The 23,293-nt window shown below is 39.2% G+C and overlaps 3 protein-coding genes across 3 annotated transcripts; 2 read left to right on the top strand and 1 right to left on the bottom strand.

Annotated features, from left to right (window-relative positions):
- Window positions 1-10,248: 10,248 nt before the first annotated feature.
- Window positions 10,249-13,827, top strand: LOC127655063 (retinol dehydrogenase 7-like). The gene is made up of 5 exons (XM_052142664.1): window positions 10,249-10,367; window positions 10,500-10,814; window positions 12,201-12,459; window positions 12,645-12,808; window positions 12,987-13,827. Exons 2-5 carry the CDS (start codon window positions 10,502-10,504, stop codon window positions 13,208-13,210), a joined length of 960 nt encoding a protein of 319 aa, XP_051998624.1. The 5' UTR covers window positions 10,249-10,367; window positions 10,500-10,501; the 3' UTR covers window positions 13,211-13,827.
- Window positions 13,828-14,048: 221 nt separating this feature from the next.
- On the top strand, window positions 14,049-23,091 carry LOC127655062 (retinol dehydrogenase 7-like). Its single transcript, XM_052142663.1, has 5 exons — window positions 14,049-15,121; window positions 15,670-15,984; window positions 16,426-16,684; window positions 22,215-22,378; window positions 22,868-23,091. Exons 2-5 carry the CDS (start codon window positions 15,672-15,674, stop codon window positions 23,089-23,091), a joined length of 960 nt encoding a protein of 319 aa, XP_051998623.1. The 5' UTR covers window positions 14,049-15,121; window positions 15,670-15,671.
- Window positions 17,647-20,700, bottom strand: LOC127655061 (zinc finger BED domain-containing protein 6-like). The gene is made up of 2 exons (XM_052142662.1): window positions 18,491-20,700; window positions 17,647-18,324 (listed from the first exon to the last, which is right to left on the bottom strand). The coding sequence occupies exons 1-2, from the start codon at window positions 19,407-19,409 to the stop codon at window positions 17,891-17,893; spliced, it is 1,353 nt and encodes a 450-aa protein (XP_051998622.1). The 5' UTR covers window positions 19,410-20,700; the 3' UTR covers window positions 17,647-17,890.
- Window positions 23,092-23,293: the final 202 nt, after the last annotated feature.

Raw genomic sequence — 23,293 nt, forward strand, 5'->3', positions numbered from 1 at the left:
CCAGGAGACCAAGAAAACCAGAGCAGACCAGATGGGAAGCCAGGTGACCAAGGGGACCGGAGCAGACCAGATGGGAAGCCAGGAGACCAAGTGAACCGGAGCAGACCAGATGAGAAGCCAGGAGACCAAGGGAATGACCTCAAGGTGGGGACCGGGTCAGGGGGCCTGGAAGGCGGCTGTAGGACAGGGACTGGGTCAGGGGGCCTGGGAGGTGACCACAGGACAGGGACTAGTTCAGGAGGCGGCCACAGGGCAGGCATTGGGTCAGGCGGCCTGGGAGGTGGCCGCAGGACAGTGACTGGGGCTAGGTGGCCTGGGAGGTGGCCACAGGACAGGGACTGAGGCGGAGCCATGGAAGGCTCGGGAGGCGAAGCCCTGGAAGGCTCAAGGGGCGAAGCCCTGGAAGGCGGAGCCGTGGAAGGCTCGGGAGGCGGAGCCGTGGAAGATGCAGGCAGAGCCGTGGAAGGCTCGGGAGGCAGAGCCGTGGAAGGCTTGGGAGGCAGAGCCGTGGAAGAGGCAGGCAGAGTCGTGGAAGACTCTGGGGGTGGAGCAGAGGCAGGCAGAGCCGTAGAAGACTCTGGGGCGGAGCAAAGGCAGGCAGAGCTGTGGAAGAGGCAGGGGGCGGAGCAGAGGCAGGCAGAGCCGTGGAAGACTCTGGGATGACCTCTGCGGTCTTAAGCACAAGCAGAGACTGGGGAGAAGGTGCCCTCTTCCTTCTCTTTCTTTTTCGGCCAACAGGGAGCGTGGTTATGGGGACGGTCTAGGCTACAGGTGCTGGCTCTGGGATGGTCGAGGCTACAGGCGCTGGCTCTGGGACCGTGGCAGACATGGGCTCTGAGACGGGGGCCGTGGCAGGCATGGGCTCTGGATCGCTGACCGTGGCAGGCATGGGCTCTGAGACGGGGGCCTTGGAAGGCTTCGAGACAGGGGCCGTGGAAGGCTTCGAGACAGGGGTCATGGAAGGCTTCGAGACAGGGGACTCTGGTTTGGCGGCTATGTCGTGGAACACTGGCTCGGTGTCCGCCTCCCCCACAGTGAATGCAGAACCAGTGATCAGTAGGGCGAGGTCGATATATCGAGCCAGGCTGAGGGAACAGCGACCACTAGGCATAAAGGAAGAGGTTGGCTCACTTAGCCCAAAACAAAAAAATTTCTTTAAGGGCTACCTCATCGAAGTTAACCTGGCATGCCAGAGCACAAAAATCCACAACATAAGCCTCCAGGGGTTGATTCCCCTGACGAAGATCCAAGAGTCGTACTGCTGGGTCCATAATAGTTTGGGTCAGGGATTCTGTAACGATGTTGACAAAACAGTCAGAGACGAAGGTGATAAAGCTGAGATGAACCCAAGTGCAGTTTTATTCTACAAACGTGAAACCAGAATCCCTAAATATAAAAGAGAAAGAAACAAAAACAAGAAACCAAGGACCTAACTAAACATGACAAAACTAGACTTGACTTGACATTACTAGGCCTACTACTAAGACTAATGCTAGATTAAGGCAAAACAAAACCACAAGGTTATATGTACAGTGGCTAGACTAAACTTAAGCAAGACAACAAGGTTACATGTAAACTGGCTAGACTAAACTTAGGCAACACAACAAGGTTACATGAACATGGAGGGAAAACAGGATATCACAAGACTAGGTAACAGGAACTTAACAGGAATTTCAAAATAAAAGTACACAAACAAAAGACAGCAGGGAATATGTCACATAAAATGAGTTGCATATATTCAGTTAGTGAGTTGCAAATGTGTTGTATTTCCTAATATAGGGCACATTTTCTAATCACTGGTTAAATAAAAGATGGACCATTAGGGTCACTAACATATTGTCTTCTCATTTACTTACACCAGGTATAAAGTGTGTTGAATGACATTTGGGCTGGTGTTTCATTAAGCGTATGCAGTCAGGCTTGAGATATCGGGTGTGAAAGAACAGCTTCAGTTCGATTTGTTGCAGTGCATCATCCTTTTGTACAAGTGATCCAGCAAAGTACACCAGCACTGCATGATCTAGATAGAGATAATAACTCGCTGCTGTGTGGAATACCCATAAGCCCTTGAGCATGAATAATTGGTGTACGTGAGTTCAGTTTACTTGATGCCATTAAGTATTTTATTTAAAGCATGAAAACCGATTGCCTTGAAAAACTAAGGTAATTCGATTTTACAGTGTATTTGTCAAATATATCTTTACCTAGAAAAATGAGTCTGAAAACGTTTTTTTTTGTTTGTTTGTTTTTTAAATAACTATAAGGATTAGAGTACTCAAAGAATTAGGAAAACATTGTATTACTCTTCCTTAATGGCTACACAAATAAATTCAAAAAAATCCATGAGAGGTAAAAGATAAAGGTAAAGATTCAGGTGGTTGAGTTTGGACAACATACAAACCCCCTAAATAGAGATAACCAGGTTAGAATATCATAGTAGTATATTTCACATTTCACATTTTTATTTCTGTTTATTGCTGTTTTGCATTCAATGGCCCAGGACAATGTAAGCACCTCTACAACAGACAAGTTATGATGCTAATAAAGGTGTGCAGGTGCTAAGTCAATTCTTATCAAAACAATGCATTTTCAAGACCTTTGTGAGCAAACACCTGAACATATGTCTCAAATGGACAATGACCTTTACTTAAAGTAAGATTTTTTGCCCAACCAGCCCACTTTATTTTTTCCCCAAAGTTTAAGCACTCTACCTCAAGATAAACATTCTAAATTATTAAAAAACTAATTGTGGAATTAATTAATGATAAGAAGTTATAGAAAATTGACAATTTATATTAAATATCGTATATTGAGCTATATGGAATATACCTAACAGCAAATGGGTCTATCTGCTGTATAGGACAGAAGAGAGTAAAAACATTTTTTCTAATGGTAACCAATTAAAATTTGCATTGAACTTTGAACTTATTAGCTGTTTTTTTTTCCTGCAACACTCTATTTACTATGGTAACTAAGGCTATATGAACGACTTCTCAACTGGCCAATTGCAGCAAATCTGAACGCAGGGGTAGGGACCAACCAGAATTCAGGTGGTGAAAAACAAATCAGGCAGCCAGTCCAAGGTGAAGCCAAATAAATAAGCCAGTGTCATAACACTGACACTTTGTGAGTCACAAAACTCACGACAAACTTCATGTTTAGCAAACAAATATTCATAAGTGTCTTTTTCTTTTTATTATTTTCTCCCTTTTTCTCCCAATTTGGAATGCCCAATTCCCGCTACTTAATAGGTCCTTGTGGTGGCGTGGTTACTCACCTCAATCTGGGTGGCCTCCACTTCTGAGACTGTCAATCTTATCATGTGGCTTGCAGTGCATGACACCATGGAGACTCCCAGCATGTGGAGGCTCATACTACACTCACGATCCATGCACAACTAACCATGTGCCCCATTGAAAGCGAGAACCCCGAATAGCAGCCATGAGGAGGTTACCCCATATGACTCTACCCTCCCTAGCAACCTGGCCAATTTGGCTGCTTAGGAGACCTGGCTTGAGTCACTCAGCACACACTAGATTTGTACTCGCAACTCCAGGTGTGGTAGTCAGCGTCAATACTCACGGAGCTACCCAGGCCCTAATTTATAAGTATCTGATTCCTTTCACTGGTTTTACACTGTCATTTGCTTGCACCTCAGAACATAAAACACTATTTATTTTTGAACTGTTCATCGTACTTCCGTTGTTTTGTCCTATCTTTATCAGTCTACTAAAGGACCATTATATTGTTTTGTATGTGAAAGAATCAGTGTTCCAGAATGAATAATTCTAAATAATTTTTTACCTCCATTTTTTTGTTGTAAACGATACAGTGTAATGTATCAGCGATTCAATGACTCACTCAATACATTACACAGATTTCTCGTCACCTACTGGCATAAATCTATAGAAATGGTTACTGAACACATCGGTAAACAAATCTTTTCTGTGAACATAACGAGTCAATGGGATGAATCAAAGTCTCTGTTGAAAACCCCTGCTCTAGGTGATGCCTTTTTTTGGAATCTGACACAACGAATCACTTTACTGATGTGATAGAAATGTTTATTAACCATATCTTGTGAATTAAATAAAAGTCTTTCTAGCAAGTCAGTCCACTGGTGACCATTTTTGAACGCTCTCAGAAAGCTATTCCCAGTCATGAAAGTGCAGCTTCTATCAACTAGAATGGGGGAACCCTGAAATCTCTGAATGGGGGAATACCAAAATCTCAAAAATCATTGGTCAAGATTACGATCAAAGAACATATTTCAAATCAGCAGTAAAATCTGAAAACAGTTTAATTCTAAATTGTGCCTCTTTACCAAAGTTTACACAAAAAAGAAAAAAAAAAAGAACAATTCCCGATTTGTATAGCTAATGCACATGCACTTTCTCATGCTGATTGACAGGCGATGTCTGTACCTAAAAGGTGATTGGCTCTTTTACCTGGAAGGCGGGACTTCCACATGTTGACCATTCTCTGTCTCTGCTAGATAGTCTCTGATAAAATGTTAAGACATGTGAGAGAAATTTAAGAAAGGTACTGACTTGTGGGAAAGTGTAAAAAAATTAGGGCAGTGACCAGGGGGTGAATACCCGCACAGCACTTTACCTGTAATATATTTTTTATCACTTATTAATCAGTTTGTACAGATTAAGTGATAAAGGTTGATTTTGTTGTTTGTAACATCCTGCTATATAATGTGGGGGTTTGCATCAATTACTAATATTACTTCTCAATGAATTTGACTAATTATGGGATGTTTTGTATGTTAATTGACTGGTTGTTTTGACGAGACAGAGGCAGACACAGAGGGAAGATCCATGTGCAGAGTTTAATAGCAACCATAGTTAAACAGGCAGGTCAAAACCAGGTAAGCAATCCAAACAAAGTAACAAATCAAAGACGGTAAACAAAGGGGTAATCCAAGGGACAGATATAAATATACTATATTATATTTTATATAAGACATTATAAAAAAAATATCGCTCAGAAATGCAAGACAACGGGTGAATTGGCAAGACATAAATGTAGTTTACTGTGCAGTAAAGTTAATTTTGAGTTACACTGGGAGTTGATGAATGAATGGCAATCAAGTGTGAGAGTCAATGGCGGGAAGAAGGGGGTTCAGGGAAATGTCGTCTGGTTATGGGTAAATACTCAGGGGAAAGAGAGCTTGTGTGAACAGATCGGGATGATGTGACATTTGTGCACCAACTGGCCTAATTCCTTGGTTAGAAAGAATGGCAGCTACTCCAGAGCACAGTCCAAAATATTGAATGTGAAGAAAGAATCATAAGATGTGTGAATGTATGGTGTAAGTATGGTTTCTGTGAGAAAAACAGAAATAAACACGATCAATATTTGTACATATGCTAAGCAACCATACAGCAATATAATAATACTGGTAACGTTCGGTTATGATATTCTATATGTAACGGGATTTGAAACTCCGGGTCTGGTGATGTGGAGACTTGTTAAGACACTCTGGCTGTGCTGGACACAACCTAAATAGTGACCTATAAAACACACATTGTGGCATGAATTCACTGCTATCTTTTGATTGGAACATGTCCCAGAGCAGCCTCTATAGCCGAATATAACCGAAAGTTCTCTATTGCATTGAGACTATCTATCCACTCAGTAACATATTCCATATGTACAGGAAGACTCTGTAAGACACAATGCGAAGCGAAGGTGCAATTAACAGATAAAACTATGTACAATATTACATACTTACCTGAGTCGAGCCAGGCGGCAAGCGCTACCAACGTCTCACCCTCCCTTGCAAGAATGGAGGGAAAGAGGCCTTAGCTATCACCCTGCCCGATGCAAGGATGACACCACAGCTGGACCTGAAGCTCAGCTTAGATGACCTAGATGATTGCTCCCAGTACCAGTTCGCTAAAGGAGGGACTGGCTGCAACATTCAGTCTGTAAAACTTAGTAAAGGCAAATGGAGATTACCAAGTGGCTGCCCCACAAATTTCCTTCAGAGAGGCACCCTGCCACAAAGCCCATGAGGTTATCACCCCTCGTGTTGAGTGTGCCCTCAGTCCTAGCAGTGATGGTCCATTTGTTTCCTTATAGGCCATCTGGATTGCCTCTACAACCCAAAGTGATGACATTGCCTTAGATAGTGGCTTGCACCGACATTCTGATTTAAAGCCTACAAACAGCTGATCAGTCGGTTTGAATGACTTTGTACGCTGTAGATACACTGAAAGTGTCCTCACTGGGCAAATTAGTGACTGTTTTCGCTCCATCCTCTGAATTCATAGATCCTGTACTCGGGAACGGTCAGCATCTTGCACTTCAGGGGCCGAAGGTATTTGTTTAGTCCCCTGAGGTCTAATATTGGGCATAGGCTCCCATCTCATTTGAGCATCAGGAAATAATGAGCATCTTGGTTGTTGGTTGCCTTTTTCCACCTCCTTGATGTCCCCTTTTTCGAGGAGTCCAATAATCTCTGCACTCAACATTTCCCTGTGTTGTGGGTCTACTACTGTAGACCACAGAGAAACATTTGTCAGAGGAGGTACATGGGACAACTGAAACTGATACCCCTGAGCCTTAGTTGAAAGGAACCAGGAGCTTGGCCTCACGGCTGATAAAGCAGCAACCCTTGTCAATGGTGAGCCGAGGCAGCCCGAATCCAGCACACCGTCAGGAGCGAGGTGGTGGGTGCGCTTGGCCCCTCCCACCATATCTCTTCTTACTCTGTTGCGGAGCCTTTTCCCTTCAGACTGAATGTTTCAGCCAGTCCCTCCTTTGGGGAGCTGATACTGAAACGAACATGTTTTCTAGGCTGAGCTTCAGGTCCAGCAGTGGTGTCATCCTTGGATTTGGCAGGGTGATAGCTATGGGCTCTTTCCCTCAATTCTTGCATCTTGCAATGGAGGTGAGACATTGGTAGCACTTGGCGCCTGGCTCGACACAGGTAAGTATGTAAAATAGCACATAGTTTATCTGTTAATTGCACCTTCCCTTCGCAGTGTCTTACAGAGTCTCCCTGTACATATGAAATATGTAATGGAGTGGAGAGATAGTCTCAATATGCTACAGAACATTCGTTTACGGTGTAACCTTTGTTTCTGACATTAAGTCTCTGAGTGAAGAGACTGTTTCTCAACCATGAGGCTGCTCTGGGACATGTTCCGATCAAAAGATAGAGATGAATTCACGCCACTATTTTTTATAGGTCACTAATTAGAGCATGACCGGAGTGTCTTAAAGAGTACCCATGCCACCAGACCCAGAGGATTATATGGAATACAGTATGATGTGGAGTGGAGTGGAGTGGAGAGATAGTCTGTTCACTCAGAGAACAAAGGTTACATCATATCCGAACATTACCTTTTTACTTACATTGCTGTATGGTTGCTTAGCATATATACAAATATTTGTCATGTTTATTTCTGTTTTCTCACAGAAACCATACTTACACCATACAGTCACACATCTTATGATTCTTTCTTCACATTAAATATTTTGGACTGTGCTCTGGAGAAGCTGCCATTGTTTCTAACCAAGGAATTAGGCCAGTTGATGCATAACCAGTCATTTAATGTTCAAAACATCACACAATTTGTACAATTCATTGAGAAGCAATATCAGTAATTGATGCAAACCCCCACATTTTATGGCAGGATGTTAAAACAACAAAATCAACCTTTATCACTTAATCTGTACAAACTGATTAATAAGTGATAAGCAATATATTAAAGGTCAAGTGCTGTGCGGTTATTCACCCCCTGGTCACTGACCTAATTTTTACACACTTTCCCACAAGTCAGTACCTTTCTTAAATTTCTCTCACATGTCTTAACATATAATCAGAGACTATTAAGCAGAGACGGGGAACGGTCAACGTATGGAAGACCAGCATTGCAGGTAAAAGTGCCAATCACCTTTTAGGTACAGACATCTCCTGTCAATCAGTTTGAGAAAGCTATACAAGTCTGGATTTTTTTGTTTTGTGTGTAATCTGAGGTAAAGAGGCACAATTTATAATTAAAGTGTTGCCAGATTTTTCTGCTGATTTGAAATATGTTATTTGAATGTAATCTTGACCAACCTTATTTTAGATTTTGGTGTTCCCCATTCAGAGATTTTAGGGTTCCCCCATTCTAGTAGATAGGAGATGACCACAGACGTCAGTGTGACAGGTCTGTAGTTATTAAGTCCTGTGATTTTTGGTTTCTTTGGGACAGGGATAATGATTGAGGTTACTGGGCAGGTTACTGGGTCCATACACAGCCTGCGTTTGGGAGACATCCGGCCACCCCATAAGCAGCAAATTGGGAGTAATATGTTCCAAGTCTGCTATGTCAGATGATACGTAACCCAGTGGTTTTTAATTGAGAATGCCTACCACTTCTATGAACACTGTCATGAGGACCTCCTCCAAGACAGTGTGATCCTTTGGAACTACTTGGAGGGAAGCCTTAACAGATTTAATTTCCCTCTCCCATACTCCACCAAATTGGGGTGGATGAGGAGGATTGTATCTGAGGGAGATTTTTTGCTTAGCCAGTTTCTCTTTATGAAATCAGTTCCCCTGAAATGAGTGCCTCTATCACAGATGAGCTCAAAAGGCTTCCCTCTCCTTGCAACACATTTTCAGAGGACTAACAAAAATGAATCTGCATCCATGCTGCATAACATGTCAAGATGCACGCACCTTGTAGTGAGGCATTTAAATATTATCCCAATCTCTTTTCCTGACGCATGCCAATTTAGATCACATACTTAGTCCTTAGACCAGCCACTGGAAGGTCAGCCATTTTGAGCACAACAGGTTTTCTGAGCCATTTCTTGCACTCAACACATGTTTCTGGTGCTTGAGAACCCAGTAGGTTCATCTTGACTCTGCAAAGATTCTCTCAAGACCTGCATGCATAAGACGGTTATCAAAGTCTTGAATTATGAGTTTTGTAATGGAGGGTTCTATTGCCAGTGCAATAGGGTGAAGAGCATCCTCTGGTAAAGTAACAGCTTTATGCAACCTACCACCCACTCTAATCAGACCGAGAGCAGCATCTAGTGCTGGAGCAAGGGAACTTAGTCTGTTGTTTGGATGCATAGGTTTATTGGCTTTGAGGGCCTGCACTTCTTCATGAAAGCTCACAATCTGTGCACATTTGAGAATAGCTATTTCAATTTCTATGCATTCTGTGGCAGACATAGGGGGTACTGTCACCCCATGCACAGACAAATATGTGGTCATGATAAGATTATCCCATGATTTGTAATCATCTAAGCCGGGTAAGTGGGGGTGATTATCACAGAAGCATCACAAAAGACATGCATATCAATTTTGGATGAGATTTTTTTGCATGCTGGAGTGTTACACCTAGACAAGGTTATACTCTGTAGGTCAGGAAGCTCTCCTTCCCATGCCTGACATTCTGAGACAAGGTCAGCTGGAATCGGTTCATCGTAGCCTCCAACCTGTTTCCACAGTGCACGTATCAGTATCTTGGCCCTTGTTGTGTTGGATCATACTGGCTTGCCAGAATGTGATAAACATTCCTCATGGAAGGTTCTGTATTTGTTGATACATTTTGCGTTAATAGCCTAAAGTGTCTTGTGAGCAGTGCCATGTTAGACCAAGTGTTGATGCCTGCGGATCAGTTTTATTTGCATTCAGCCACAGTTCACAACAGTTAGTTAACGTTTCTCTGCAGGGCATATAGTGTTCTTAAACGATTTGGCACGAGGAACTTAATGTTGATTACCACAAAAAATAAATAAATAAATAAGTAAATAAATCATGTTTCTAACCACACACACACACATAATGCTAATTACCACAAAAAATATTTTTTGTCTTCCCTCCTTTTCTTAAAAAATAAATAAATAAATAAATAAAGATGGAATGAAAGAAAATCGAGTATACAGGTTAAAACGTATGTAGCGTTTCTAAGATTTAATGTTGTTTAAATCATCATATTTGTGGTTGTTTTAGGGATTACTGTGTTGTTGTTTTTGTTTGTTTGTTTTGTTTTTAAGAAAAAGTCATCTCAAAATTAATTTTTGTGGTAATCAACATTATGCTGTCGATTGAGCTTAACTTATATTTTCCTTTAACCAACAATGGAGCAAAATACTGGCTTTGCCATCGAAACGTATTATTATTCTCTTGATTATATATGGTCAGTAAAAGAGTGCCTCAAAAAGGAGTGGCAATGATACAATGAAACAATTGTTACATAATACAATGGCCATTCCAGTTTGCACCGTGGTTGTTGGTGTCAAATGACAGTAGCAGAGATGAAGCAATTCCCAAACATTCCAAAAACGACACTCTCTACATGAACAGACAGAAACCTCTCTAGAAACAGATCTGGGAAGGGTGACAGGTGTGAATCATTTTCTTGTTTTTGTTGTGTGCTGCTGTTTGATAAAGAAGTCCCATGTGTCTTATTTTTGTAATTATCACACTATCACAAATGCATGTTATGCCGATAATGTATTTTGTTGGTTTTTTGCAGAAATGTTCCTGTACGTTTTTGGTCTCATAGTCCTGCTCTATGTGTATCGGTGGTTCAGAGAATTGGAAAGAGTTCCCAACAAAACAGAGAAGTTTGTGTACATCACAGGTTGTGATACAGGCTTCGGGAATCTCCTGGCCAGACACCTGGATGTAAAGGGTTTCCGTGTCATCGCTGGCTGTTACACGGAGAAGGGAGAGGATGAGTTGAAGAAAAACTGCAGTGACAAACTCACAACATTGCATTTGGATGTGACTGATAATGACAGCATAAACAAAGCCAGTGACACCATTAAAAACCTGGTGGGACAGAGGGGTAAGAGCACAGGACATCAATGACATATGTCTGTTTACTGACCTTTACTTTGTACCTACCATATTAGTTCAGTAGTGGTTGTACATTTTCAGAAAAATTATAAAAGATGTAAATGATCTAGTATTATCTTAAACTCAAAAGTTTGAGTGAGGTCTTGTGTAGTAGCATAACATAAATCAAGGATGCACCAGTTACTTATTTTAAGAATCCATATCTAATGAGTCAGTGTAACACAAAATAATATGACTATTATTTCCAGAGGGGCACTTTAGTAAGGCCTAATCTGATAGAGTCGTGGACAGCGTGGAAAAACAATGCTGCATGCAAATAATTAAATGCAATTAACCAAATAATGGTGCATAGTTAGGACAGCAAAATAAATATGCTCACATCTGCTTTTAAAAGGGAAAGCGTTTCCTATATCTTGTGATGCGTCTAATCAAACTTGTTATTTTGCTGCAAATTCATCTGTCACTTTGCCAGGGTAAAACTAGCTAAATTTGGTTGGTGCCAATATGGACAGGTTGTGTGATATCATCCTAAAAAAACATAAAAAATCATTTGCAAGGTGAAAGAAAGTACCGTCCAGACTACATGGTAATGCAAAATTTTAATTCTTATGATACTCAATTAGAGTAAAGTGTTGGGGCGTCGCTAGATGTCCATCGTAAAATGCGGGTCCTGTGGCAAAACCAGTACTGCATATTTTTATATCTCCTTTACATAGCTTCCTCGTACCAATTCTTTGTATTTTTTAATCTTTGCATGCAGAAAATGAATAGAAAAATGCTAGAAATGTGCGAGTATGGTGAAAGATAACAGGTTTATAGGAATATTCCGGGTTCAGTACAAGTTAAGCTTAATCGATTCCATTGTTGATAACCACAAAAAGTCATTTCGACTCGTCCCTCCTTTTCTTAAAAAAACAAACAAAAAAAAACAAGAATTGAAGTTTTAATGAGGAACTTATAATGGAAGTGAATGGGGCCAATTTTTGGAGGGTTTAAAGGTGGAAATGTGAAGCTTATAATTTTATAAAAGCATTTACATTAATTCTTCTGTTAAAACTTGAGCTGTAAAGTTGGTTAAATAATATTTTTTTACAGTTTTAATATTTATGGATTGGCCCCATTCGCTTCCATTCCAACCCAGAATATTCCTTTTAAACGGATAGTTCACCCCAAAATGAAAATGTACTCACCATTTACTCATCCTCATGTTGTTCCAAAACCTTATGACTTTCTTCTGAGGAACACAAAAGGAGATGTTTGCCTTTGCCTCAAAAAAATGTAATGTTCATCGTTCAAGTCACAAAGTATGATTAAGTATGATAGAATTTTTAAAAAATTATGCGAACTGTCCTTTTAATTTGTTATGTTTTTCCAGGTCTGTGGGCCGTGGTTAACAATGCTGGTGTACCTCTTCCAAGTGCTCCCAATGACTGGCTGGTTATTGAGGACTTCAGACACATTTTAGATGTTAACCTGATTGGTGTTATTGCCGTAACTCTGAGTGTCTTACCTCTTATTAAGAAAGCCAAAGGCAGAGTGGTCAATGTGGCCAGTGTATATGGAAGGATTAGTGTCTCTGGGGGAGCATACTGTATATCTAAGTATGGAGTAGAGGCGTTCAATGACAGTCTAAGGTAAGACATTGAGAGGAATGTCACTACTATTATCACCTTTTAAAGGGAGAGTTATATTTTTTTTATCTGTCTTTATCCACCCATATGTTGTTTCCAAACCCGTATGAGTTCTGCACTGTTTTCGCTTCTAGTTGTGAATCAAAACTGAAATGTCGTTGTTAATTTGTTCCCCCTTTGTTTTTAAGGAGGAACATGGCACCGTTTGGAGTTAAGGTTTTATGCATTGAACCTGGATTCTTCAAAACAAGCATGACTGACTACAGTGCCTTACAGAGTAATATAGAGAACTTATGGTTGAAGTTGCCTGAAGATGTCAAGGATGAGTATGGCAGTGACTACATAGACAGAAGTGAGTTAAAGTCTTCAGTTTAACCAGAAATGGGAAGGTTACACCTTTGCACACTCAAAGATCCTTCAAATACTAGTTATAAAAGTTAATATAGAAAGGCAAAATCTGTGAACAAAATAAAAAAAAATTGTGAGAGTTGGAAGCCGGTTTCCTGATGTCTCTGTTATTGTTCTTTTAGTAAAGCAGATGATGGATGAGAAGTTTGAGAAGATTTTGGATACAGATCTGATGAAGGTGGTGAACTGCATGGAGCACGCTGTGGCTGCTGTCCATACTCGAACCCGATATTCTCCGGGATGGGATGCCAAGTTCTTTTGGTTGCCTCTCTCCTACATGCCAACCTTCATCTCTGATGCTTATATTTTAAAACATTCTGTTAAACCAAAAGTTTCAGTTCTGTAAGCAAATGTTCCCAATCAACTGTATGATTAAGCCACATTAATCAATATTTTGTATTTGTTTACTTTACAAAGCAATAAGCCATGAGATCACAGGCAAGGGCTGATCTCTTGCACAACTCAAAGTGAACGCACAGCTTATTTTTATGAAATGGTGGCAATAGTGATATGATAAATATTTACCTTTTTTATCAATAATAACAGATCTTCTGCCACACAATTAAGTTCATTAGCAATCTACAGGCTGTTCACGGTTGCCAACCAGCACTGCAACTTGGCCCATTAACATAAAAATCGGTGTCATCACAGATTTAATACATGTGTGGCCAGATATTAAAATGCAGCTCAACCAGTCATATATCAGTGTTGGAACCCCTTACCTAAAGTGAAATAACTGTAACACACTGACTGTTGTGGCTTATTGCTTTAAAATGTACTGTATATTATTTCACAGTACTGGGATTTATTTTGTTCTGTCATAGTATTGTCCAAACAAACAGGAATATCTGTTACTGGTTTGTCACTTATGTTTGGTTAGAAAGTGTACACATAAGGTCAAACATAAAGAAGTGCTTGTTCAATTACACCTTTTAGTTTCAATCTATTTCCTGTCATTTTCCTTCCAATCACTACATATATATATATATATATATATATATATATATATATATATATATATATATATATATATATATATATGTATATACATCAAAGAGTTCTCATCAAAAATCCTCCATGTGCAGCAATGACAACTTTGTTGATCCTTGATATTCTAGCTGTTAGTTTGTCCTGTAGCACTTGCCATAGCATTGCCTGTCTTGTCGGGCACTTCTCACGCACCTTACAGTCTAGTTGATCCCACAAAAGCTCAATGGGGTTAAGATCCATAACACTCTTTTCCAATTATCTGTTGTCCAATGTCTGTTTCTTTGCCCACTCTGAACTTTTCTTTTTGTTTTTCTGTTTCAAAAGTGGCTTTTCTTTGCAATTCTTCCCATAAGGCCTGCACCCCTGAGTCTTCTCTTTACTGTTGTACATGAAACTGGTGTTGAGCAGGTAGAATTCAATGAAGCTGTCAGCTGAGGACATGTGAGGCATCTATTTCTCAAACTAGAGACTCTGATGTACTTATTCTCATGTTTAACTATACATCTGGCCTTCCACATCTCTTTCTGTCCTTGTTAGAGCCAGTTGTCCTTTATAGTATACTGTAGTGTACACCTTGTGAAATCTTTCATTCCTCAAAACAACGATTGTCTGACAAGTTTCTAGAGAAAGCAGTTTCTTAAGACATGCCAGTCTATTGCATACTGTGGCAACTCAAAAACAAACACAAAGACAATGTTAAGCTTCATTTAACAAACCAAATATCTATCAACTGTGTTTGATATAATTGCAAGTGATTTTCTTTTATTACTCAAGGATAAGGTGTTGGAGCGATTGCTGCTGGAAATGGGGCCTGTCTAGATTTGATCAAAAATATATTTTTTCAAATAGTGATAGTGCTGTTTATGACAACTGTTCCTTTTCTCAGCGCTGATGAGAATTCCACCAATCACAGAGGTCTGTTTGCAGGATAGCGCGAATTCTTTTGTCGTTTCTTCAGAGACTGATTTGACGGATTTGTATATATGGTATCTGTCCTTGCTATTAATATATTTAAACGATCATTACTTTTAGTGGATGAATCGAGTTGTTTCAAATGTGTCTCCAATGACTAGATTTGACTCAATGACGAATTATTTTCGCTGATATGCAGCGCCACATTCAGGAATAACAGGGAACCATTGTTACATAATAAGCACTTCGTTTCCAGTTTTGGTGGTGTCAGACAGAGTTGCAAAGAAGAGAAAATACAGTTTCTAAAAAACAGGAACAGACAGAGATAGAAGAAAGATAAAGATCCGAGGAGACGGTGAGTATGCGGATTTTATAGACTGTTTGGCCTGCATTAAGTTCAACAAAAGTCTTGTTTTTTGACAGGACACTTTGAAAGCACATTGTATTAGACTTGCAATTCAATGTTACAGCAATTGTGTTGGTTTATTAAAATGTTATGTTATATATGCACATGCAGTATAGTGTAAAAGTGCACGGTCATTGAGCTTTCACTGTTTTACACACCCATATATTTCGCAATCACACTAGATAGAGCTAAAAGTAAGAGACATTCTGTAATATATATATATATATATTTGTAAATCTCAAGAATGTAAGGCAAACCACACTCTTATTAATCTTTATGCACTTTTAATATATGTCAATGTTATCTTGCTTTTCCACAAATGCTTAATAATGTTTACATTTGATTAGTTAATTATTCACTATGTGCTTTCATAACTGGAGCTTTGACCTTGTGTCTCTCATATCTTCATTTTGTTGATTTGGGGGATTTGCATGAAAGTTTATTGATTGTTAAGTCTTATGATAACTAACTAGCATAGTTTTCAATTTCTTTTGCAGAAATGTTCCTGTACATGTTTGGTCTCATAGTCCTGCTCTATGTGTATCGGTGGTTCAGAGAATTGGAAAGAGTTCCCAACAAAACAGAGAAGTTTGTGTACATCACAGGTTGTGATACAGGCTTCGGGAATCTCCTGGCCAGACACCTGGATGTAAAGGGTTTCCGTGTCATCGCTGGCTGTTACACGGAGAAGGGAGAGGATGAGTTGAAGAAAAATTGCAGTGACAAACTCACAACATTGCATTTGGATGTGACTGATAATGACAGCATAAACAAAGCCAGTGACACCATTAAAAACCTGGTGGGACAGAGGGGTAAGAGCACAGGAGAGGAATTACATTCTTAAATCTTTATTTTATAGAGTTGTGTTTTCATGCATTCATAAAAGTATGATAAGTTGGGTTATGTATTATTATTATTATTATTATTATTATTATATTAAGTTGGGTTATGTCCCATGCAGAATTTAATTGAGAATGCCTGTAATATTCCAAATCAAAATGTAATGCAGAATTGCAATTTAAATTCAATATAAGGAAGAAAATAATTAAATTCAATGTATTTCGAAGTAATTTAAAGTAAATGAGTATTGTCCAAATTAAACAATGTGATATATCTTGTAATATGGTTAGTTATAGTTGGGTCCTGTTACCAAACCCTTGTATTTGCCAGTCTTTTGCATGTGTGTGCTTGCGAAAGTATGTTGGTAATAAAAAAACATTTTAATGTTAAGTATTAAATGTATGTGTTCGCAGGTCTGTGGGCCGTGGTTAACAATGCTGGTGTCTCAATCCCAACTGCTCCCAATGACTGGCTGGTTATTGAGGACTTCAAACACATGATAGACGTAAACTTGATTGGGGTTATTGCTGTCACTCTGAGTGTCTTACCTCTTATTAAGAAAGCCAAAGGCAGAGTGGTCAATGTGGCCAGTATATTTGGAAGGATTAGTACACTTGGCGGGGCATACTGCATATCGAAGTATGGAGTAGAGGCGTTCAATGACAGTCTAAGGTAAGACATTGAGTGGTAACCACTAAATGAACAAAATGTAGGTTAATGTGAATAAAATATTGGATTGTTGGGTGTTGAAATATTAGATTGTTGGGTGATTGTTGAGGAGTGGTGGTGGTGTAGTGGGCTAAAGCACAGAACTGGTAATCAGAGGGTCGCTGGTTCGATCCCCACAGCCACCACCATTGTGTCCTTGAGCAAGGCACTTAACTCCAGGTTGCTCCGGGGGGGTTGTCCCTGTAATAAGTGCACGGTAAATCACTTTGGATAAAAGCGTCTGCCAAATGCATAAATGTAAATAAATGTAAAATTTAAATGTAAATGTTTTATTATTATGCATGTTCTAGCTTCAAAGCCGCCATTGTAAAACATACTTCTTTGAACTTCTAGCCAGCTGGTCTGATTCACAGTAACTTACATTTGCATTACATTTATGCATTTGGCAGACGCTTTTATCCAAACCTGGAGTTAAGTGCCTTGCTCAAGGACACAATGGTGGTGGCTGTTTGAATCTAAATCCATTTGATAGAGTTGGGTCCGAGTCCACCTTTGTCGAGTACGAGTCAAGACCAAGTCCTTAAACATCAAGTCCGAGTCCAAAAGTGTCCGAGTTGGACTCAAGTCCGAGTTCTTAAAGGCCGAGTCCGAGTCGAGTCCGCCCGAGTCCAGAAAGAAATTAAATTGAAAAAAGATTAGAAATTGGTATTGTCAATTTTTACATTCTATTAATATTTTAACCTTTCAACCCATTAAACCAGTGGCAATATAAAATGAAATAATAAATACCACTATTACATCTTGTTATTGCCATTAAACATTTTTATTTTATGTCAACAGAACTAGTTTCCTATCAAAAATGTTTTCAAAGAAAAGAAGAGATATACAGTACAGGTAGCCTATATGTAGAACTTTTATTATATTACAAGTGCATGAAAATACAAATGAACCTGTTTTATTATTGTATCACACTATATTGTCCTCCAGTTAAAGCTGACATTTCAATCATTTAATGCCTCTCCCCCACATTTAAATAGGCTGAGGCAATACTCAGAGTAGAATTTAAATATATCAGCTTGTAATAACAAAAAAAAAAAGCTTTATTACTGTGCTTAATCAACAACAAACTCCTTTCTGAACACCGCTCTCTGGTCTTGTAAAATGAGTTGTAATGAACATGCAATGTACTATAGTGCACACAGTCAAGCACTAAACCAGGGCCATATTCCTTTTCAGAAATACAAGCGCTGTGACCATTTTATGTGTTAAGCGTGCACGATGTGGTCTCACGATGAGGCCACCTTTGCTAAAGACACACTCTACTGGTGCAGAGGATGCTGGTATAGACAGCACTTTTACAACCAGAGAGTAGAGCTGTGGGAATCTCTCCCTGTTTGTCGACCAAAATTCAAGTGCTGTATTTGTGTCTGTGTCTTGAATGGCATCAAAGTACTTGTGTATCTGAGCTGAAATGCTGCATGTATCCTTAGCTGAGTGGCTCAGGTGCTTGTGGGCTCGATAGCGAGCTAGAAGTCGTGGGCATTTGCCAGGAGGAGAATCTGTGGTTTCATCAGCATCAACTCCAGAATGCAGCATGTCTCCATCTGCTGTGGCCTCGCCCTCAACTTCTGCAGTCAAAGTTTCTGAAAAATATGAAACATGCACAAATAACACACGTTAAAATGCATTACTTGGATTAGGGACCTAAGGACCATTATTGTATGCCTACTGCATATTTCTATGCTCTGCACAGTCTGCAGTATACAGAGTATATATTTTTAGGTTATTAAAGCAAATAAACTGCATTACCTATAAGTGTTCTTTTCAGATCCTCTCTGAATTTCTTCACTGAATCTGGACTCTCACTGTTGGTTACATCTAGATCAACCCAGTTAAGACCAAACTGAGGATCAAGCATTGTAGCCAAGAAATATACATTATTGTTGAACTGGTCCTCTTTCCCATTTTGCTCAACCATTTTGGTTCTCACAAAGATCCCAGAGAATCTCTTTAAAAGTGATTGCCGAAGGGCTGTGGCTAGTGGCCGGCAATGACTTCTTGACTCTGATATTTGGAGCAGATGAGTGTTTAAATCAAGTACAGTGGGGACCACCATACTAATAGTGACCATTTTCTCACCCTCTGTAAGGTCTGTTGCTTCTGCAAAAGGATAGAGAACAGAACCTAAATCCTTCAGTTGATTCCATTCACGAACTGAAAAAAGAACATGTTGGAAGTCTGAACTGCAAATTTGAGTGAGATCCCTATGGTCAAGTGCTGTAAGGGCCTGTAGCTGCTTGAATGTACTGTTCCAGCGTGTGGATGTAGCTGCAGGAATTGATCTATCTGTCCCAAATGTAGCCTCAAATCGCTCTTTAAACGTAGTACTTGTATGAAGTAATGAGGTTAATTTTGACATTTTGGCAAGTGCTGAAGAAAAGGCCTTGGCTTCTTTCATTCCATCATGCACAATTAATTGTAGAGAATGTGCAAAACATGACAGCCTTTGTCTTGTTCTCACCATGACAGTCTCGTCTTCCCAGGTCACATCCTCCCAAAGACTCTCATCATCTAAGTTTTCCTCTTCTGCATCACTGTCATCACTGTGCTGCTCTTCTTGTGGTAGCTTGACTTTGAATGCACACTTCATATTGGCTGCATTATCAGTTATAATGTACCTGACTTTACTTTCTATGTTATATTCATCAATGATCTCGTCAAATGCCATGGCTATGTTGTCTCCACTGTGTCTGCCACAAAACCTCCTACAGTCTAAAAGAAAGGACTCCAGCTGATTTCTATCTTGGTTTAATCCATGGGCTGTAACACCGCATGGTTCGATCAGACCATATGTCAGCAGTTATGGACACAGATGATTGGGTCTGGAGCTTCCTTTTAATTGAATCCTTCACCTGGTCAACCAACAAAGGAATGTGTTTTTCAGTGATTGTTTTTCTTGCAATGGGAGTGTATCTGTTGTCCATTACTTTCAAGAAATGCCTGAAATGCAGATTTTCAACAATTGACAGAGGTAAAGTGCAGCCAATGAGCAGATCCTTAATGATGGCATTATGAATTTCTTGTTGTCTTGGAGAACTTGCATCATAAAGTTGCAATGCTTGTTTGGTCAATTCTGGTCTTGCAAATCCTGCTATGCTGTGCTGTGCTGCATCTGCTGGTTGCTGCTGTCTTAGGTACTCTCTTATTCTGGGACAAAAAAAGAGAAAATTTGAGCAATTCTTGTTAATTCAAAAACAGTTTTGATTCAAAATTCAAAGTTTTGTTTAAGCTACTTAACTAGTTATTGCAATTCAGCTCACATTAAGTAATTGAATGAAAATAACATTGCATTAAGAGCAAATTATTTTAAATTTAAAAGGACTATATTTACAGTCGAGTCCCTGCATTTCTGTGGTGATATGTTAATTTCCTTATTCCTTACTAAAATGTACAAAAAACACGTCTCAATCAGCAGGGTTTATGTTATTTCCAACATTAAGAATTAAATTACATTTAACATTTTGTAAAATTAAAGACCGGAATCTCCACATGCTAATGTTTAGGCGTGGGCGATACTAAATCTTATTTCACGAAAATTATATGTTTTATAAGTAGGTCTGCATTCAAGTAAGATCAAATACTACAGAAATTAAATAGGCTAAAGCAATTAAATGTAAAACAGATTTCACTGTATGACACGCACAATGATTCTCATTAAATTTAATAAAGTTAGTCATCAGTAGAGTGAGTGATTTTGTCTGATTAAAATTACGGCAACAGATTAATATTGGACTGATATTGATATTGATTGAATTGATTTTTCCCAACTGTTTACATTCACTTAAGACGTCTGTCTTACTAATGTACATAACCGGCTGTGTACATGAATACTTGGCCAGACTTACATTTTGACATGATGTGTGTGAATTTATTTGACCGTAAATGCGTAAAACCATTAAATCCATTACTGATGATGCACATTGAGGCGGCCTCATTTCTGTTTGCACGATTTAAGTTGGCGCGCTACACGCACGCACACACACACACACACACACACACACACACACACACACACACACACACACACACACACACAGACAGACAGACAGCTGATATATATTTATCGTCATATCGCCCAGCCCTAACAATGTTATTTGGATTTAAGTTGCTATAAAGTTATAATAAGCAACTTACCTTTCTTTATGTTTTCTTTGAACATGTCGGTAGAAATTTGAAGTTGCGCCAGAAACATCAGAAAGAGTTGTTTTGCAAAATTTGCAATCCGCAGAGTGCTTCTTTTTACCGGATGTCTTGCAAATAAATTCTCTATGATTTTCGTAAGCAAAACAAATTATTGCTGACTTTGAAGACATCGTCCTACGCATTGATATCCACACTGTGTGATGTGTGTGTGTGTTTTGTCTGCAAGCATAAGATGATGCTACTGCTGCCTGCCGGTGTGGTGCAGTAAAATGACAGGCGGGGAGACATTAAATAATTTTAAGACAATTCAAAATGTTATGCTGGTTTTATTGTTACACATGATGCGTACTCGGAATATTTTCCAAAATATAGAGTCCAAAATGTCCAAGTCCGTGTCAAGTCCGAGTCCAAATTCATCCGAGTGCGTGACAAGTCCGAGTTCATAAAAAATTGGACTTGAGTCGACTCGAGTCCAAGTTCGAGTACCCCAACTCTACCATTTGAATTTGAATCAAGTAGAAATTTGCCAAGCAAAGTTATCAATAGAAATTAGGCCAAACTTTTCTCAGTTACAAGCCAATGACATTTTTGGGTGCGGTACAGATCAACTAATTGCCCTAAAGGGTCTGAGCGTAAAGTCTAAACTTAACAAAACTTGGTTTACCTTGATGACAGGACATTATAAGGTTGCACACCGAATTTGATCAAAATCTGACTATAGTGGACATTACAACTAAAACAACAATATAGTTTTGCAACCGCCTGATTACAGGGATAGTTCACCCAAATGTGAACATTATCTCATTATTTACTCACCCTCATGTCATACCAGATGTATGACTTTCTTTCATCTCCAGAACACAAACAATAATTTGGAAGAATATTTCAGCACTGTAGGTCCATACAATGCAAGTGAATGGTGACCAGACCTTTGAAACTCCAAAAGCACACAAAGGCCATATAAAAGTAATCCCTAAGACTCCATCGATTAAATCCATGTCTTCAGAAGCAATATGAAAGATATGGGTGATAAACGGATCAATATTTAAGTCTAAATCTTCAATTTAACATTAATTCACATTTTAAAGGTGAAAGTGAAGATTTATAGTAAAAAATAAATTCATTAAAGATCTGTTTCTCCCTGAAAGTGATTGCATTGCTTCAGAAGACATGTATTAAACTACTGGAGTCATATGGATTACTTTTATGCTGCCTTTATGTGATTTTTGGAGCTTCAAAGTTCTGGTCACCATTCACTTGATTGAATGCACCTACAGAGCTGAGATATTTATATATATATATATATAATATTTTTGTCTTTGTTGTACAGGAGGAACATGGCACCATTTGGAGTTAAAGTTTTATGTATCGAACCTGGATTCTTCAAAACAAGTGTTACTGACTCTGTCATCATACAAAGTAATATAGAGAAATTATGGACGAAGGTGCCTCAGGATGTCAAGGATGAGTATGGCAGCGACTTCATAGACAGAAGTGAGTTCAATTCATACAACCAGTTTTGCATCTAACTACAAACAGCAAATGGAGGTCACACTTCCAAAGAGTTTGCATTACTGGTTATTGCACAGATGCTATTTACCCCGAGACTGAGCACTGGTAATACAATTAAAAGGAGAAATCGGAATGGCCAATATGACAGATGTAGAAAAGAAAGTCCTTTCTAACTGGTTTAACTTCCAGTCACCTTTAAGTTAAAGAAATCACCTGTCATCGAACTCGAGTACGCGCATGAGCGTTCGCTGGACAAGCCTTAAAAATAGTATCTTTGATCTGAGCTAAAGAAGCACAATTTATGAGACAATTGTTGAAATATGCTCTTTGATTGTAATCTTGACCAATCGTTTTGGAGATTTCAGTCTTTACCCATTCAAGTAGATAGGATTTGTTTGGTTGAGAAAGTATGATCATATCCAGTGAGAGTTGGAAGCCGGTTTCCTGATGTCCCTGTTATTGTTCTTTTAGTAAAGCAGATGATGGAGGAGAAGTTTGAGAAGATTTTGGATACAGATCTGATGAAGGTGGTGAACTGCATGGAGCATGCTGTGGCTGCTGTCCATACTCGAACCCGATATTCTCCGGGATGGGATGCCAAGTTCTTTTGGTTGCCTCTCTCCTACATGCCAACCTTCATCTCTGATGCTTTTGTTTTAAAAACTGCTGTTAATCCAAAAGTTTCAGTTCTGTAAGCAGAGACTTTTCCACAGTATGATTGAACCACATTTCAAACTGTTAACAAATACATATGGTTAAATAAAAAATTGATTATATATTTTAACAACAATAATAAAAATTATTCAAGTCAATTTTAAAATGTTTTCTGTAACTTTGTCGGAACATTTAGTTAAAGGGATAGTTCACCCAAAAATGAAAATTCTCTCATTATTTACT

Source organism: Xyrauchen texanus, chromosome 14, assembly GCF_025860055.1.
Source record: "Xyrauchen texanus isolate HMW12.3.18 chromosome 14, RBS_HiC_50CHRs, whole genome shotgun sequence".
NCBI lineage: Eukaryota > Metazoa > Chordata > Actinopteri > Cypriniformes > Catostomidae > Xyrauchen > Xyrauchen texanus.

Excerpts from the sequence above, each read along its gene's own strand:
- LOC127655062 (XM_052142663.1), top strand. The coding sequence starts at position 15,672 with ATGTTCCTGTACATGTTTGGTCTCATAGTCCTGCTCTATGTGTATCGG. Across the intron at positions 15,985-16,425 it reads AAACCTGGTGGGACAGAGGG|GTCTGTGGGCCGTGGTTAAC; the intron begins GTAAGAGCACAG and ends ATGTGTTCGCAG. Across the intron at positions 16,685-22,214 it reads GCGTTCAATGACAGTCTAAG|GAGGAACATGGCACCATTTG; the intron begins GTAAGACATTGA and ends TTTGTTGTACAG.
- LOC127655061 (XM_052142662.1), bottom strand. The coding sequence starts at position 19,409 with ATGGCATTTGACGAGATCATTGATGAATATAACATAGAAAGTAAAGTC. Across the intron at positions 18,325-18,490 it reads TCTGAAAAGAACACTTATAG|AAACTTTGACTGCAGAAGTT; the intron begins GTAATGCAGTTT and ends CATATTTTTCAG.
- LOC127655063 (XM_052142664.1), top strand. The coding sequence starts at position 10,502 with ATGTTCCTGTACGTTTTTGGTCTCATAGTCCTGCTCTATGTGTATCGG. Across the intron at positions 10,815-12,200 it reads AAACCTGGTGGGACAGAGGG|GTCTGTGGGCCGTGGTTAAC; the intron begins GTAAGAGCACAG and ends ATGTTTTTCCAG. Across the intron at positions 12,809-12,986 it reads CAGTGACTACATAGACAGAA|TAAAGCAGATGATGGATGAG; the intron begins GTGAGTTAAAGT and ends TTGTTCTTTTAG.